This window comes from Penicillium atrosanguineum, assembly GCF_028827265.1.
Source record: "Penicillium atrosanguineum strain IBT 20685 chromosome Unknown utg000007l_segment0_segment0, whole genome shotgun sequence".
In the NCBI taxonomy this organism is placed as follows: domain Eukaryota; kingdom Fungi; phylum Ascomycota; class Eurotiomycetes; order Eurotiales; family Aspergillaceae; genus Penicillium; species Penicillium atrosanguineum.
In genome coordinates this window covers 2263282-2279696 of record NW_026623139.1, presented here as the reverse complement: position 1 = coordinate 2279696, position 16415 = coordinate 2263282, and the positions used below count along the sequence as shown (strand labels likewise).

Genomic DNA, 16415 nt, shown 5'->3' with positions numbered 1-16415 from the left:
GATTGGGGAAAGACTCTGATGCCTGGCAGGGCTGTGTCTGTGGATACGGATACGTGAGCGTCAACGTGAACGTGAACGTGGGAATGTGCTACTCCGGCTGAGGGGGTGACCCTGACCTCGGCCCTGGTACATCTACACAGCCTTGGACATTCTGACGATGACTAGAGTATTGGAATAGTCACATAGTCAGGCAAGATGTAGTTTGTTTATGTACAGGTACTGAATGCACCGCTCATCAATTTGTGCCTGTGGGGCCCACCAGATCCACCTTCCAGAACAAATGGAAACCACTTCCTATACTTCCGTTCTGTTCTTTGGACTTGGATATTAAATTTACAGTATATACTTGATCTGCTTTACAAGACTTCCAAGGTTCTCCCCTGCTCGCCACTGAGATATCCGTCCTTGCTTATCAACCTAGGCTTTGCCCCATGACCCTCATATGCGTAATACAGATCGACACTACAGCCGCATGTCGATGGCTTCAGAATCGCTGATTCCCTAGAGCTCTGAACCGATCCATGGGAACTTTCCGGGGATGCGTCAGGGCCCAACCAGGTCTCACTCTAGCACAATGGGTGGCATTAGAGGCGACTGATGTCACGGCAGAACCGGTTTGCTGTTTTGCGGAATGGACAGCCTGGACATCAGGAGCTTCCTTGGTCCTTCCTTTCTTTTTAAACAGGTGCTTCTTGGTGCTACCTTACTTCTAGAGCGTCCATACCTAAGAAAATCCTCTATTGCTTACACCATTATAACCCCCTACCATCCCCTCCATCAAGAGCATCCTCCCTTGATTCCCTTCTACATTCGCCACGCATCCCAGAAGTTTGTCAAGGTCCAGTCCAAAGCTCTCTCTCTTTCACTTCAACCCACCCGATCCATCCTCCTTTCATCTTCAAACTTGCCACCATGTCTACCCCGGTTCTCCGCATAGGCATTCTCGGCGCCACCGACGCTGTCGAAACAACCTATCTCCCAACACTAATAAGCCTCAAATCCCACTTCTCCATCATCGCCCTTCAATCCAGCAACCCCGAGGCCCTCAAAAGCTGTCAAAAGCTCTTTGCCATCCCCAGCATTACCACAAGCCCCGAAGAAATCCTCTCCAACGCCCAAGTAGATGTCATCCTCAACCTCTTCCCTTTCGAACACCATGAAAAATACACCATCGCCGCCCTCGAATCGGGAAAGCATGTCATGGTCGAAGTTCCCCTATCAATGACAATCGACTCCCTCCGCCGAATCCGCGCCGCAACCAAAAAAGGCCTCTTAGCCCGCTCACCCGACGAAACCACCTCCGCCCCTCGCGTCTTCGTCGGATGCGCCCGCCGCTACGCACCATGCTTCACAGACATCTTCAAAAAGGAACTGGCTACCCTCCCCCGGATTTATTACGCGCGATGCCGCAATATCTCCGGTCCTCTCCGCGTCCCGAAAGACGGGTACGTTGACAAAGTCAACGAATTACACGGATCGAACGACCCCAGCGGCAACGAAGTAAGTGGACGTACAAGCCAATCGCAATTCCAGAACCTGCTTGTCGACATCTTCGGCTCGGATGGAGACATCACGCCTGAACGGGTCGCGTTCTGCCAGTTTCTTGGTAGTCTCGGATGTCATGATCTATCATTGATGCGCGAGTCGCTTGGTTTCCCGGACGCCGTTTCCTGTGTATCGATTACAGATCCGTTCTACTCTGCTGTTTTCCATTACACGGATGACTCGAGTAGTGATGGAAATCCGTTTACGTTGCTCTATGAGGCTGGGGTTGATACGCTGCCAAGGTGTGATGCCCATCTTACTGTTTATGGGGCGAGGAAGACGCTTAGTGTGGTTTATGACTTCCCGCATCCTGGGGAGGCGGCGGGGGAGGAGAGGTCGGTGAAGGTCATTGTTGAAGAGGTTGATTGTGGGGAGGAGATGGGAAATGGCAATGGCAATGGCAATGGAAATGCAACCAATAGAAACGGAAACGAGACCGCACCTAGTGTCGTTCGTCCCCGCGTCAAGAGAACAGAGTACGTGAGTTCCTGCAACGAAGCATATGATCGTGAATTGCGCGCCCTGCACTCCTATCTCACGGGTGGAAACGGCCCAGAGGCGAAGACAACCCCAGAAGACGCCCTGAGTGATCTCCGTCTGCTGCATATGATCTTCGGACACTATGACCGGCAGTGTGGAACCATTCGCACCCCGTTGGGTTAAGCTAGTATAACTTATGTTGAAATGCTTCTGCTGGACGGAGGAAAAGTGCAGCCAGGATCAAGGATCCATTAATTCTTAATCTTTACAAGTGGATGAGATCGGCGAAAATGTAACAGTAATAGGGATATGCAGACGGGAATCTACTCATTTCTACCATCCAGCAATGAACTCCACTACCACTACCGCTTGCCCTTCTTCTTATTCTTCTTCGCGTTGTTTCCACCTCCAGACTTTTGTTGTTGCGGAGCAGGGGATTCCTCTGCCCTTTCGCTGACAACGCCACCCTGGGTACGGTCCGCGGCGCGCTGCTTGTTCTTTCTTCCCTTGGGTCTGTAGGAGGATCGATCGCGCAGAGGAAGCCAGCGCTCGGGGTCGGACTTCTTGGACTCATCGTAATCCTTAGGCAGACGAGACTTGCGGACACGTTTCGTAGCGTGGTCGCCCTTGTCCGTGGCAGAACGCTTACGGGCACCAGCGAATGCGGCCGCAGCCGCAGCAGCAGATGAGGCGGAGGGCGCAATGCCTGCGGACTCCAAGGCAGAAACGTCAACACCGGCGACGAGGTCGCTGATCTCGGGAAGACGGTCGAGCTGCGATTCAACCTGGGAATAGTCCAGTGTAGCCTGGGAAGCTACGTAGCCGGCGATGGCGACGCGGTCACTGGAGTCTTGCTGGTACAGGGAGCGGAACAGATCTCCGGCTGTGGCCAAGTCGGAGGAGTCATCGGAGTGGAGGAGGGAGGTAGCGGCGGCGCGCAGGAGGGAGGCAGGAGGCTCAGGCTTCTTGCGCCAGTAGTCGGCTGCTTGTGCCAAAGTGGATTGGATCTGGAGTTTCCGACCTTCGCGCTGGTACAAAGAGACGAGAACGCTAAGCAAGCCTGGGTTGAAGCGGGCATCCTGGTCGGCTTCGGAGATGGACTCTTCGAGGCTGCGTAGGGAGCGCTCGACGGCGGTGATGGCGGAGGTGGTGTTACCAACGTTGACGTAGAGCTGGACCACGGTCAGGAGGAGACCAAGGTCCTTAGGCCGTCTTTCCAGGGCTGGGAGAATCTGCTTCAAGGCCTTCTGGCCGGTTTCGCCGCGCGCATAGCCAGCAGCGTTGTAAACGGATTGAAGGTTAACGCTGGCCTCGGTAGAAGGGTAAGGGCTCTTTGAGAGCACCTTAGCTGTTGAACGGATCATGCCGTCATATTTCTGCACGAGGAGATCCGCTGCGTGCGAGTTGCCAAGCAGCGCATTGTTTTGGAAATCGAACAGTCGGTCGTTGTTGATAGCATCAGGGGTTTCGTGCAGGGCCTTGTAGAGGATGAATGGGTTGACCGCGGCTTCACGAGCCAGAACAATGTTGTTACGGGCGACCTTTTTTGTAGAAAGTTCTTGGATGCTGGTTTAATATGTTAGCTTGGGATTTCATGGTCTTTATCTTCGACATACGCATCCACGGAGATCTCTTTGAGGAGCGCCTCGGCCTCCTCCGTCTTTCCTTGCCGAATCAACACATATAAATATTGAACAGAGATGGGGAGCAGCTCTGCGGCCCTGTCCTCGGGTGAAAGGTCCTCTGATGTCTGACAAATGTCTGCAAGTCTGTTAGCATTTATCCCGATGGTCGTTGAGGATGATCCCTACTCTTCGCACGGTTGAGGAGCACCTCGCCCTGCGGAAGGGCACCCTTAGCAATATTCAAGCAAGCCGCATTGTATGCCGTTTCAAATGCCTCCAGATCCTCTCTCGAAGGTCGCTCGTGGCGCACGTATTCCGCCTCGCCCTTCCACTGCAGCTGGGCATCGGTGGCCCATGAGTTGATGCTCAAGTCGTGATCCTCAGAGCTAGGAGTCTGGGAAAGTTTCTCGTATATCTCTGCAGCCCGACGGAACTGCTCAGCGCGGTAGCTCTGTTCAAAACTCAATATCAGCACATGTCACGAGACGAAGCAAAGACAATCCACCATACCACTTGAGCCTCCAAATGGCTGGCACCGCGGCTAGGATCCGCGCGAGTCACAGCATCGAGAGCCTCCTCCAACTTCGCACACTTGTACAATGCATATGCATGTTCCAACCCAGCCCGCTGCTTCAGGGCATCGCCTCCGGCCTCAAGCACCCGCAGCGCATCCTCGTAGCGATCGAGCTTTAATAAAGCGATGACTTTGATGTGTTGGGCGTGAATATCGGTCTTAGACTTGGCGAGGGTTTCATTGCAGGACTGAATGACCTCCTCATGATCGTCAATCGATGCCCGCTGCAAAAGCGAGCTCAGCGACTGCGCAACCATGGCGGGGGTTGCGGGGAGAGTGTCGAGGGCACGGTTTGTGTGCGGTCGGTGAGTTCGGTCGGAGTATGATGGCCTCAAAAACTAGAAGTCGGTGCAATTGTCACAATCGGGGAGATCTCCAGGTTGATATCCACCTCCACAACGCCAGAGTGTGCGGAATTGTCCTTCCCCATCGGGCAATCCTGCGCACGGGGTCGAATGGCCCGCCGTATCTAGTCACGTGATGTCCATCTTCATGCCATATTTATAAGGCGTAGATCTGGTTATCATACTTACTGGTCAATGAAGTATTCTTAGTATTTGAAGCTGTGGCATGCATTTTCTTCTCGGAGACGACCAGTAATAAGAAATCCGCTAAGAGGCTGGTCAGGCCATTTAAATTTCTCAGGTACAATCAAAGACAGATTGACATGTCCTTCATTGAAGTGACTTAAAAGACTGCTCTCGAAGTTCTTCCTAGCCTTTTTCTACAAATTTTACTAGTGTAGGACATGTTCTTTTTTCTTTCGATATAACAATTAAGTACCTTCTTAGACGATTCTATGAAGATAGGGTCTTCTCCTTGGTCAGGCTGTACAATCCATTCCACATTCACATCTTGGCTGGAATATACCAATTATAACGGAACTATTCAAGATGACTGCAAGACCTATATGCATGCCTTTACTTTATTTCAAGTCTTTTTCACATCTGCATCTCAACCGATTACCTCAGGAGTGGTTCCTGTTCCTGATAATCCTCTTCTGGATCCCCATTTGGCTCGGGCCCTGAGAGCTGAAGTGTCAAGACAGCCGTGATTGCAGACAGTGTGCCAAGACACAAGTTCATCATTTTCCACCCATAACGGTGGTCAATAAACCCTCCTATCATCGGGCCAATCACCATTCCAGTAAATTGAGCCATTTGCTGAAGACTGAAGGCCTGCGCTGTGGCTCCGTTATCACCAAAGACTCCAGGGGTTTCCTCCTCCAGCTCATCGACCACCTGTTGCGTCTCCACTAAGAGACAAGGTGAGATTCCATTGTTGAATGTACCGAAGAGTGCGAGTAGAACGCAAAGGAGGGTTTTGTCCTGCATTGTGTTCATCTCCACGAACCGAAGACATATCAACGATGGGACGATGAGTATGAACCCCGTTGTCGCAACCATACGGGCGCCGAGTCGATCGGAAAGAAACCCTGCAAATTTTAGCATAGTCCCATAAAAGGTCAAGAGACAAAATTCACCGCAAAATGGCTGCAATAAGACCGTGGCAACCATTGGAAGGAATATCATCCCAGCACCGGCAGTATCCCAATGAAATCTATCCATTACAAAAATGGGAAGTGTCTATCAAACTTGACATTAGTAGGGATTCAAGTAACAGAGGTTGTGTAGAGGAAGACTCACTGAGTCCAACGCAGAATTGAAAAGCGATTGTAGGATAAATGTCCATGTAGTGATCAAAATTCGTGGCTGCTGAAGAAGCGTCCAAAATGCAAACATTCCACGTTTTGATTTCAGGGATTCATTGCTCTTCTGGATTGCGTCATAGTGCAAGCAAGGTGTTGGAATAACAGGTTCAGGCATCCTTTCGTTTTCCTCCGGCTCAAGCCAATACATCGCAGTCTTTTTCTCAATGACTGCCAGACGCAACACGAGATCAATGCCAATCAGGCCGAAAGCAACTCCACACACCGTATAATATCCAGCGGCATGGTATATGAGCCCGCCTAGCAATGGGCCCGAGGCAAATCCCAATGTAAGGCCGACATCAATATAGCCAAGCATATAGCCCAGATGAGCCTTTTGAATCGTATCGGTAACAATGCTAAATCCAGCTACTGCGACCATAGCCGTAGCGGCACCCTGGAGTATTCGTGCTGCTATGTAGCAGGCAATTGAGAACGCATATGTGAGTAAAGCCATTGAAACCAACAACAGCAATAACCCGAGGATATATAGTTTCCGACGTGTCTCCGACCGGTCAAGGAGGTACCCAAAGACTGGGGCGCAAACGACACTGGCTGCGGCTTCAGAAACGAGCAAAATACTGTTAAAAAATTCACCTGCTCAATTGCTCTTGAATTAGTACGATAAACACCCAATGTGCGCAATTAGTCACGATCACGTACGGTCTTCGAAGGGTATACTGGTGCGAGTGATTAAGGCAGTCGGCATTAAGGGTATAATCTGCCTGCGCATTAGATTCTATGCAAGAATAACTGAAGATCGATTATCACACACCATTCCGTAGAGAAAAGTGTCCTTGAACATATTAGCTTTGAGATCGCGAAAGCGCAAAGTTGACTATCGCGAGACACACCGTAAACATCGACAGCGAGATAGTCGCGACAATGAACTTTTGCGACGAGCGCATCTCGAGCAAATAAGGGCGCCGCCCACTTACAGGCTTAGCCCATGAATGAAACCTTTGCAGATTCATAATGACAAAATATCAACGCCGACTCAAGCAAATGAGGAGAAAGTAAGAGAAGTTCGCAAGAGAAAAAGGGAAAAAAAAAAGGTGCTGACACTCCAAAGACAATACGTGATTACCGCCGCATATGCAGAGGAGATCCCAATCCCAGCACTTGCAAATTCTCTTGAAATTTCCATCGTATTTGCAATACACGACTCCGTAGGTTCAGCCTGCAAGGCTCCTGCAGGATGTCCACATAGTACATACACGGCTGAAAAGCTAAGCTATGCATGAACACCTATCTCCACAAACTATGGAGTAGCTGAGAGCCGAACCCCACGATCTTGCCAGTCAATACACCGCCAATGGCTCAGTCCATATGGATTCGGTTTTTGAAGGAGGAATCGATCCATTTCATCTTAGATAGATCACACGGGTTGACTAGGTGTTCGCAGCGGGATCTGCCAACGGACACAGACCGCAGGCGTTTCTTATGTTCGCCACTTTCATGCATACTTACGCTGTCTCTTTCGAGCCCCGCGATTGCGGTATTTTCTTCGATCTCTTGTGGCCTTTCGGCTTTGCTTGCTGCCTGATCCTCCATGTGCTGTGACGACAGCTGTGCTCTTGGCATGACACAATGACAACTTACTGTAATTTATAAGGCCTTTGAGGACAAATTTCTATGAGCCATTTTGAACTGTTTTCTATCTTTTTTACTCTAGAATATAGCTAGAAAAAGGTCAAGCCCTCCGAGAAGGACTTTGCCTTGCAATCACGTTGAACACATTTCGACTACCCCCATCTACCTAACTTGGGATAATTTCCAGGTTCGTGTATTCTGGACTTTTCAGCTAGCCCACACCCGAGACGTTACTAGCTAGTAGACACAACTTGAGTTCAAAATACAGGTCAGCCCGACCAGCCGATAGGGGTCTGAGGTGATCAATAGTTTAACTTGCGACAAAGTCCTTGAAAGCTGCGCCCGGGCATTGAATCATTTGAACACAGCGTCACTTTTCTCGACCGTTATGAATCTTCGCAGACGTTGCTCAAAATCCGGGTAGGTAAATATTGGATGCTTCCGCCTGAAGAAACACTTTAAAGGCAGTATGGATACTGAAACTCGCCTCGAATTGCGATCTTCTATTCCAAAGTACTGAAACAAAATCTACATTATTTCTTCCAAAGTTTAAGTAAGCCCTTGGAAAGGGGAATCTATCGTATGCCCTGGGACCACCACATGAATAGCATCGCAAGATAGACTGCGTAGGAATGTGAGCAGTAAGTTCTCCCGTCCCACTATGTGGCACATATCTGCACCCAGCCTGCGGTATCTGCAGCCGAATGAAATGTTACTGCTATGAACAACGAAGCTTCTCAGGGCCGAAGTTCACCCCTGCGTCAAGTGATGGAGCCTCGCTACAGTGTAACACTCAATCGTCCAGGTGTCAGATAGGCTCAAAAAGCCTAGTCTAGGCCCTATCATTCCTTCAAGGGCATTTGGGGCGGCCTGGCCCCCAATGCGCCCATTTGCCTAGGGCACAATAATGGACGCCCCCAGAATACTCCTGGACTCAGGCTGGACCCTGAAAGCCCATTGGTGATCCGCTTGGCCGCTTAGGAAGCTTCAACTGGACTAAGCATCTCCCGGGACCCAGTTGGAAGTCGGTGAGTCAAGCTAGCAAGTCATCGACAGGGGCTGATCGACATCTAGATCACCCGAAAGAGTGCTGCACGGGGGAACACCAGACGCTGAGAATTTCCCATGTCTCAGAAGGGAATGAGTCTCAGCGGCACGGGGAATAAACTACAAAATCGAATCTCAACAAAAGACTACAAAATGGACGGAGGCCAGTGCCAAGGGACGCGCGGACGTGGAGCCGCGCAACGGGAAAACGGCGAGTGAGAAACTGCCCTGGTGGCGAGTCTTGGCACTCGGGGTTGAGGAGACATCCGGGGCGCTATACATCTCTTAACGCCGAGTCTATGTGCAAGTGAGGTGGGAGACGTCGTAATCAGGTAGATTATCCCATTGGCTCCGGTGTGATAAAACACTCAGCCCAACCGGCTACCCTTTAACACGTAACAAGGAGAAATAGGCGATAAAGAACGTGCACACGTGACTGTACGTCACCCCTTAACAGAGTTGTGCCTTTGCCGCTTGGAGCATCCATGGAACCATGATCGTCCCTTGACTTCCCGTCCCTCTCTGGAACCTGATTTCGTTTTTTCTTCCCTCACCCTCCGTCCATATTCTTCCTTTTCCCGGTCGGCTTCTCGAACAGCTCGTGTGACCTCGGAGAGCGTCTCCGCAATGCGGATGTCTATTCGTTGACCTTCTATAATACGACCGACACCACTCCCGAATCAGGAGGAATATACAAACCGCCGCGATGCTGTTCCAGAATAGGGAAGGGTCTATTCCGGCCTCATGGGCCTGGAAGAAGATCATGCGCTTTGCCATCATCACCGTCGCCGTCATTGGTTTCGCCGCCTTGCTTTGGCCATCCTCCCCACCTCGCTACAATGCGATGCACGCCTACTCCAACGTGACTATCTCCTCAAACGTCGAGTGCGACCTTGACGTCGAAATGCTGCACCGCCTCGACGTGCGAAAGCTGGTCGCCTACACCCGCCGTGAGATGGTTCTGGACTTCACTGCGGACCCACTCCCCATCCGCCAGGGTATCAAGCAGCCGCTGCTGGATACAAAGTGGAAGCCTTCGGCCTCTGAGCCCGAGCCTGGGCAGTCGCTGGATGGCTGCACAGTCAGGACGCCCATGCAGGTCCAGGTGGTCCAACCGCCCAAGATGGCGGTGGCTCCGCACATCGACTTCGGAGTCGCCACTTCAATTGGAAGATTAAACGATTCGCTTGACCAGTTCGCCCACTGGGCTGGGTACACACGCACTCGCATATTCGCTCTGATTGAGCCCGACGAGACCAAGGAAGGGGTCGCATATGTGAGGGCCAAGGCGGAAAACCTGGGAATCAACCTTTTAATCACCGAATCCGAGGATGACTACCTGCACCGCTACTTTGCGCTCATTCCCCTCTTGGAAGAGCACACGCGGGAGCAGACACAGTGGGCGTGCATTATCGACGACGACACCTTCTTCCCCTCCATGTCCGCGCTAGTGGACGCCCTGGCTAAATACGACCACACCAAGCCGATGTACATCGGCGGTCTCTCGGAAGGCACACCCCAGATTGCAGTATTCGGAATCATCGCGTTCGGAGGCGCTGGCGTTTTCCTCTCGCGACCCTTACTATCCGACCTGGCAACCGTCTACGACGAGTGCGAACAGATGACATACACCGGCGACCGCCGTATCGCCAACTGCATCTATCAGTACACCACAACTCGCATGACGATCGACCACCGCCTGCATCAGCTAGACTTGATGAAAGATGCGTCTGGATTCTTCGAGTCAGGCCGCGAGCTCCCGCTCTCGGTACACCACTGGAAGTCGTGGTTCAATGCCGACATGCCCAAACTTAGCGTGATCTCAGAACTGTGCGGCGACACTTGCCTTCTGCGCCAATGGCAATTCTCCGATGGCTACCTACTAACCAATGGGTTCTCGGTTGTCAAGTACGGATTCCCGCCTGAGTCGGGTGACCTTTCCATGGAAATGACATGGGAGCCGCACAACGGCGCAAATCAGGAATCGTACCTTCACGAGCTGGGTCCTCTCCGCCGAAAGGACGAAATGAAAGAAAGCTATCTTCTCCAGGATGCCAAGGTCGAGGGGAACGGCCACGTTACTCAGTGGTATGTCAAGCGGGACTCGATCCTAGGCGACGAAGTTTTGGAATTGTCATGGCGCAAGCGGTAATATGCATGACTTAGAACGGTTCATTTCGTCCTGTCTTTGCATGGGCTTTACTTTCTGCTTATATACGCTACATGAGGACTGGTGGCATTTGATTTCGGAATCCTCTCCTCATCTCATCAGTCCGGCGCTTGGTCTTGGGCTCTTTGCATGGGATTCTTGTTTATAGATCGGTGATACACCCCTTTTTGTTACACTGTTTAATGCCTAGGACGATCACACTTTAATGTGAACATGGAATAAATATATGGTTATCAAGAATCTTGATTCATAGTGCAGTAAAATTCTGCAGTCGACTTGCCTCTCGCGCGATTGTTCGTTTCTTTCAAAGTTGAATCGTCTTCTACCGATCTCTTGGCTTGCTGTAGGAGGACTTATCCGAATGGTCATGCCTTCGATCCTGGAAAGCCTTTCACAGATTTTAGTAACATTAGTGAGGATGTAATCGAGTTTATTGGACGATTTCTCTTCATGATCTTCAAGAGAGAACCTTCTTTATCCTGATGCCAATCTGTCAATGCATCTCAATCTCACCTAGATAGTAGACTCCCCAACACGTCTTGAAGTCAAGGGTATCAATTTACCCGGGTATCAGCAAACAATGGTACGAGACCCACGTCAAAACCCCACGACGCACCGCAGCCAACGACATAACTCCTGGGCAAGATAACGGTAAAAGGCGAGTGTAACCCCCACACGAAGTCATCACCCCCGCGATCCCCGAGCGGGGGTCATCTCACATCTCATTACACTTCGAACAACTTTCATCTCAAGAGAAAATAGAAAATTTATCCTCCAATGATCTAAAATTCCTCCAATGGTCTAAAATCAAAAGAGCCATGACCCGCCACGCAATCTACCCCAGCCTCGAAGGCAAGGTCGTCCTCGTTACCGGCGGCGCCGAAGGCATAGGCGCCGCAACAGTCGAGCTATTTGCCCGCCAAGGCAGTCGGGTCCTATTCATGGACATATCACGAACCTCCGCGCAAAAAACAATCGACCACATTGCCTCTCTAACCCCCCAACCCGGTGCACCCCCAATCACCACCCCAGTATTCTGCTACTGCGACATAACCGACCTTCCAAGCATCCAAGCCACGACATTCAAAATCCTATCCGAATACGGCATCATCAACATCCTAATCAACAATGCTGCAGCAACAGGCTCCGGCGCCCGCCGCTCCACAGCAGACGTAACCCCCGAATCCTGGGATTTCAGCATCAATGCCAACTTCCGCCACGTATTCTTCCTAACGCAGGCTGTGCTGCCGGCGATGAAGAAAGCCGGCGGCGGGAGTATTGTCAATCTGGGCTCTATCACGTGGCGGATTCCGGATCCGGGACAGCCTGTTTATGCGGCATGCAAAGCGGCGATTATGGGGTTGACGAGGGTGCAAGGGAGGGAGGTTGGCGGGGATAATATTCGGGTTAATAGTGTTATGCCTGGGGCAATTGCGACGAGGAGGCAGAGGGAGGAGGTGCTTACGGATGAGTATCGGGAAACGGTTATGCGGAATCAGAGTCTACAGAGGGATTTGGAGCCGGAGGAGGTTGCTAAGGTTATTGTTTTTTTGGGGAGTGACGAGGCGAGTGCGGTTACTGGGAGTACTTATACCGTTGATGGGGGCTGGTGTAGTGATCCCTGATCATGTCCTGTATCATTGGGACTGAGGTCGTGGATCTGGCATTCCAGGTATGTTCCTGGGTCTAGGAAAGAAAAAGAGTACATCCCATATGCGTGCCAATACAGCTTTTGAATCAAGACCTCCATGGCTCGAGCATAAGATCTCTAGGGTTCGGGACTTACTTGGCGCCCTGGAGTAGCGGGAAGCCGAACATTGTCGATGGCTCATGGGTCCTGCGGGGTATACTTGCATATGTTAGACTGAGTGTAACGCTCAACAGGCCTTGCCCAGTGGACTTTATCCCTAGGTCAGCAGGTCGACCTGACTGTCTGTCATCCAGGATTACAGATTTCATTTAAAATTGATCATCAGACCATCCGAGGTCCTCACATCCTTGCCAAACCCAGATAGCATTTGTATGGCCGGAAATTCGCGGTAATTTCGAGTCCCGATGTCAAAACACGCGTTGTCCAAACTTGATAGGCTAGGTTCGCGGGCACTCCTCTGAAGAACGACTTCACTAGATGTCAGGAGCTAATCATTCTTCCCCTTAACAACCTCGGTGTCACTAAACGCCTATGCCCTCAATGTTCACCAAGTGGCTTGTTATACCCAGAGAGATCAAACAAAGTCGACCCCCCCCCCCCAATCCCGAAGTGACCCGGGTCTTGAGGCAATGGCTCTGCGGGGTAGACCAGGGTACCTTGCAGACCCTAGGCATTCACGCACGAGACACCTGCTCAGCTCTCAGCAGCTACCGCACCCTAAGCCTGGGGCCATTCCAGTCTACAAGAACAACGCTCCACCCAAGAGTGGGCAAGTCAGTACGAGCTTACTGTGCCCAAAGGGCGTTCGGGCAGCCGCAAAAAGCGCTCTTCCAGCCTCAGCCACGTTTCCGATCTAAGATCGAAGCTGTGGAGCTCGGTCACGCGCCGAAGCCGTTCACCGAAAATCTGAAACTTCAGTTACCCTGGCGAGCTAATGGTCCAGGACCGCCACGTGAAACCAGTGGGTGCACGCGAGGGAGTACGAGACGATGATCAAACGGCGGTAAATCAGAGGCGTGTGCGCGAGGCCACGATTTGGCTAAACGCGTTCTCCTCTTTTAATATGCAGATCCTTTTACGCGAGGACAATCCGCATATTCTCCGAGCAGATCCGAACATATTAGGGGAAACAGACCGAAATGAAAGCACGCGCTGATCGGAACTAATTGGGATGGGGCACGTAACTGATGAACCGCGTGGGCCAGTGCACGATTTCCCCAGTGACATCATCCAGGGTACCACAAGGTAAATCCCCCTGGTCGTGATCTCCTTGGTCCTAGCGTAACATACCGTTTTTTTCGTTCTTTTTTTTTTTCTTTTTCTTGTTCCCAATCTTCTCCGTGACTCGACACGCGGTCAGCCCCCTGAGAAACTCTCTCGAAGTTGCGCTTTCGGAAGGAGGCGCTCACCTCCTGTTACTACTAATAGAAAATATGGAGACTAGCGCAGAACTTGATACACCAAAACACGTCTCAGCCACAACCATGTGGTCCTCGCCCCGTACTAGGCATCCAATAGACTTCGTGCAGGCTTCCGGCCTACGACGTTTCGATCGCTCATAACCAGGCATTGCACGAAGTGGTAAGCAACCCATTATGTGAAGGGTCATTGGTTCGAAAAGTGAGACACCTTTTGCAACACGGATGTCTGCAGGGCGAACAATCTCCGCAACTCTCCATCTGGAATGAAGACCTGCAACTTGTTCAAGGTGTATCGCACTACCAACGGTCAGGGGGAGAAGGGGTGTTACCTGAACGGGAAATACACGATTAGGGAGATCACGACAAAGACTAGAGAATGGCACGTGGCTGGGCCAATCGACCGCTCAGTTGACCACTAAGTTGACTACTAAGTTGACTACCAACTTGACTACCAACTTGACTGGTCAACCAGGTGGTGCCCAACCCTTCACCCTTTTCGAGCTTAGTATTTCCCTGCTTTTGCAGTCAGGCACCAGGCACGACTATTTTTCTGTTCTATTATTACCTATGACCTATGACCTAGAGGGTACGCAGAGCACAGTTAAACTCCCGGGCGACACAGCGTCGAAATGGGTCTCGGCGTTGCTCATCACATTAGGGCTCGGACCCATTGACCGTGCAGGATGGAGAACAACGGCGACTTCTTTTTGCGGCTTCCACGGCCCTTCGAATCCTTCTGGTGGCCTTCCAGAAGGTCAGGAGCAGGCATGGCAGACCAATCCAGGGCGGCTTCTTCAGCCCGCTGTGCCGTGGTGGCAGACGAGTGGAGATTCTAGAGGCTGAACGCGGCCGGTGGCCCTTCTAGCGTCCCCAGAGAAAAAGGGGCAATGGACGACTTGGGAAGCGTAATTACCGACGCTCGGGGGGGAAACTTCATCGGTCTCCACTCCATTTGGATCGTCCCGAGGGCTCGAACTTGGTCAGGAAAGGGTTGTACGATCCGGGATGAGCGAGAACGAGGCAGTTGAGTCTTAGCGTGCAACAGGCCACTTCGTGTTCCGTGTTGGCGTGTTTGGATGAGCGCCCCTCCCCTCGTAGAAACCTTCTAGAAGGAATCGATTTAGCCTTTGGCCGTCTTGCATCGGCCGGCAATAGTGGGAACGGACTATCGAGATGGGCTAATCGTCTCTCCTTTGCGTTGTTGATGATCTACTATGCCGTATACATTCATTCGTGTCTCACCATTCCAGCCTCCAGGGGAAAACATGCAACTCATCATTATCATTATCATTATTATTATTCTTATTATCATACACTTTCCCCTTTTTCTTTCCTCCGACTCGAGCAAATGGGGGACAAGAAACACCGAATGTCCACTGTACCCCGTATAACTCTACCCCCCTGGCACTATTTCCCCCTTTCATGCATCCTTGGGGCAGTTTGGAGGGAGATCCACCTCGACCCGATCATAGGAGATTTTGCGTCGTTGGTCGTTTCACACTAGTGCAGCCTTTTAGTTCTTAGTAACGAAGTGAAGAGAGGGACGTAGGACTACTAGCCCCGTTCAGCGAAATTGTGATTCAGATCGGCGTCGCTATCGTGTATCCACTCCTTTTTTTTCACGCGCAGGGACGGGGGAAAGCGTACGTTGTGGAGCCGGGATGCTGACGGGGCTTCTGGTGCGGCCAGGTTTCCTTCTAGCGCACTTCGCTGGGGCCGACTAGAGGAAGTAGGGCAAACTAGAGCGAGCGTGGCCGCCTGCAGGGATACGGAACGTCAGGGGAATAGGAGGTGACCAGTACATATGTACGGTCTAGCTAGCAGTATAGCTAGAGATACGAAACAGGTAGGGTCTGACGTGAAATGAAGCTAGACTAAATAATAATAATAATAAAAGATAGAAATGAAAATACCAAAACAAAAAAAGACAAAAAAAAAAAGGGATTCAATTTCCAGTCTTTCACCAAACCTTCCAAACCAAGTGGGGGCAGTGAAGCAACGAATTCTCGATGTAAATAATGATGTATGCCAGTGGCACCTACCACACCTAAATAACCCAAGTAATCGTCACATATTCCCATCATATTTTCTCTTCCCCTCCCCTTTCTCTTTCACACCCTGCATTCTCGATACTTGATTCCGCCTTCCGCCTCCCCACTTACTTTCCTCTCTCATCAACTTTGCTTTCGCGACTCTTTTTTCTTTGACCTGGGACGAACGCCCGCTCCTGCCTATCCTTTGTGCCTTATCTTTGGCTGTGCTAAGGTTCGTACCTGTCTCCCGAGACTTTGACCGCGATTTCCGCGATTTCCCTGCCCGCGTGGCGCGGCTGCCCAACGGACTGTGCCCTTGCGACATTTGCCTCGAGCCAGCCATCTGTCCGAGCCCGGTATTGATGTTCACTGGCCTGGTGCCGTGTTTCTGGGGAGCTTTTTATTGCGCTGGGACCTCCTGCAAGGTCCACGGCAGTGGAGGACCGGAGACGTAAAGACTGCAGACCTGCTTGAAGATCCGGGCAACTGGGCAGCACTCGCGAATTTGGATCCCCGAGGATGATTTTGAGCTGACCGTATTCGTTCGCAACAGGAATCCTGCCCTTCC

At 51.3% G+C, this 16415-nt stretch overlaps 5 protein-coding genes across 5 annotated transcripts; 3 read left to right on the top strand and 2 right to left on the bottom strand.

Moving 5' to 3' along the window:
* Positions 1 to 912: 912 nt before the first annotated feature.
* N7443_009054 (Gfo/Idh/MocA family protein) lies at positions 913 to 2208 on the top strand (the record flags this gene model as incomplete). The annotated part of the gene is made up of 1 exon (XM_056889110.1): positions 913 to 2208. The coding sequence occupies one exon, from the start codon at positions 913 to 915 to the stop codon at positions 2206 to 2208; it is 1296 nt and encodes a 431-aa protein (XP_056738412.1).
* A 179-nt stretch (positions 2209 to 2387) lies between these two features.
* Positions 2388 to 4481, bottom strand: N7443_009053 (signal recognition particle subunit SRP72; the record flags this gene model as incomplete). Its single annotated transcript, XM_056889109.1, has 4 exons — positions 2388 to 3591; positions 3642 to 3786; positions 3837 to 4101; positions 4161 to 4481. 4 exons carry the CDS (start codon positions 4479 to 4481, stop codon positions 2388 to 2390), a joined length of 1935 nt encoding a protein of 644 aa, XP_056738411.1.
* A 705-nt stretch (positions 4482 to 5186) lies between these two features.
* On the bottom strand, positions 5187 to 6864 carry N7443_009052 (MFS transporter; the record flags this gene model as incomplete). Its single annotated transcript, XM_056889108.1, has 6 exons — positions 5187 to 5659; positions 5708 to 5810; positions 5871 to 6529; positions 6596 to 6653; positions 6708 to 6728; positions 6787 to 6864. Coding segments are annotated over 6 exons (1392 nt in total), but the record flags the coding sequence as incomplete, so codon positions are not given.
* A 2414-nt stretch (positions 6865 to 9278) lies between these two features.
* Positions 9279 to 10724, top strand: N7443_009051 (glycosyltransferase family 31 protein; the record flags this gene model as incomplete). The annotated part of the gene is made up of 1 exon (XM_056889107.1): positions 9279 to 10724. One exon carries the CDS (start codon positions 9279 to 9281, stop codon positions 10722 to 10724), a length of 1446 nt encoding a protein of 481 aa, XP_056738409.1.
* An 836-nt stretch (positions 10725 to 11560) lies between these two features.
* On the top strand, positions 11561 to 12367 carry N7443_009050 (SDR family NAD(P)-dependent oxidoreductase; the record flags this gene model as incomplete). The annotated part of the gene is made up of 1 exon (XM_056889106.1): positions 11561 to 12367. The coding sequence occupies one exon, from the start codon at positions 11561 to 11563 to the stop codon at positions 12365 to 12367; it is 807 nt and encodes a 268-aa protein (XP_056738408.1).
* Between the last annotated feature and the right edge of the window lie 4048 nt (positions 12368 to 16415).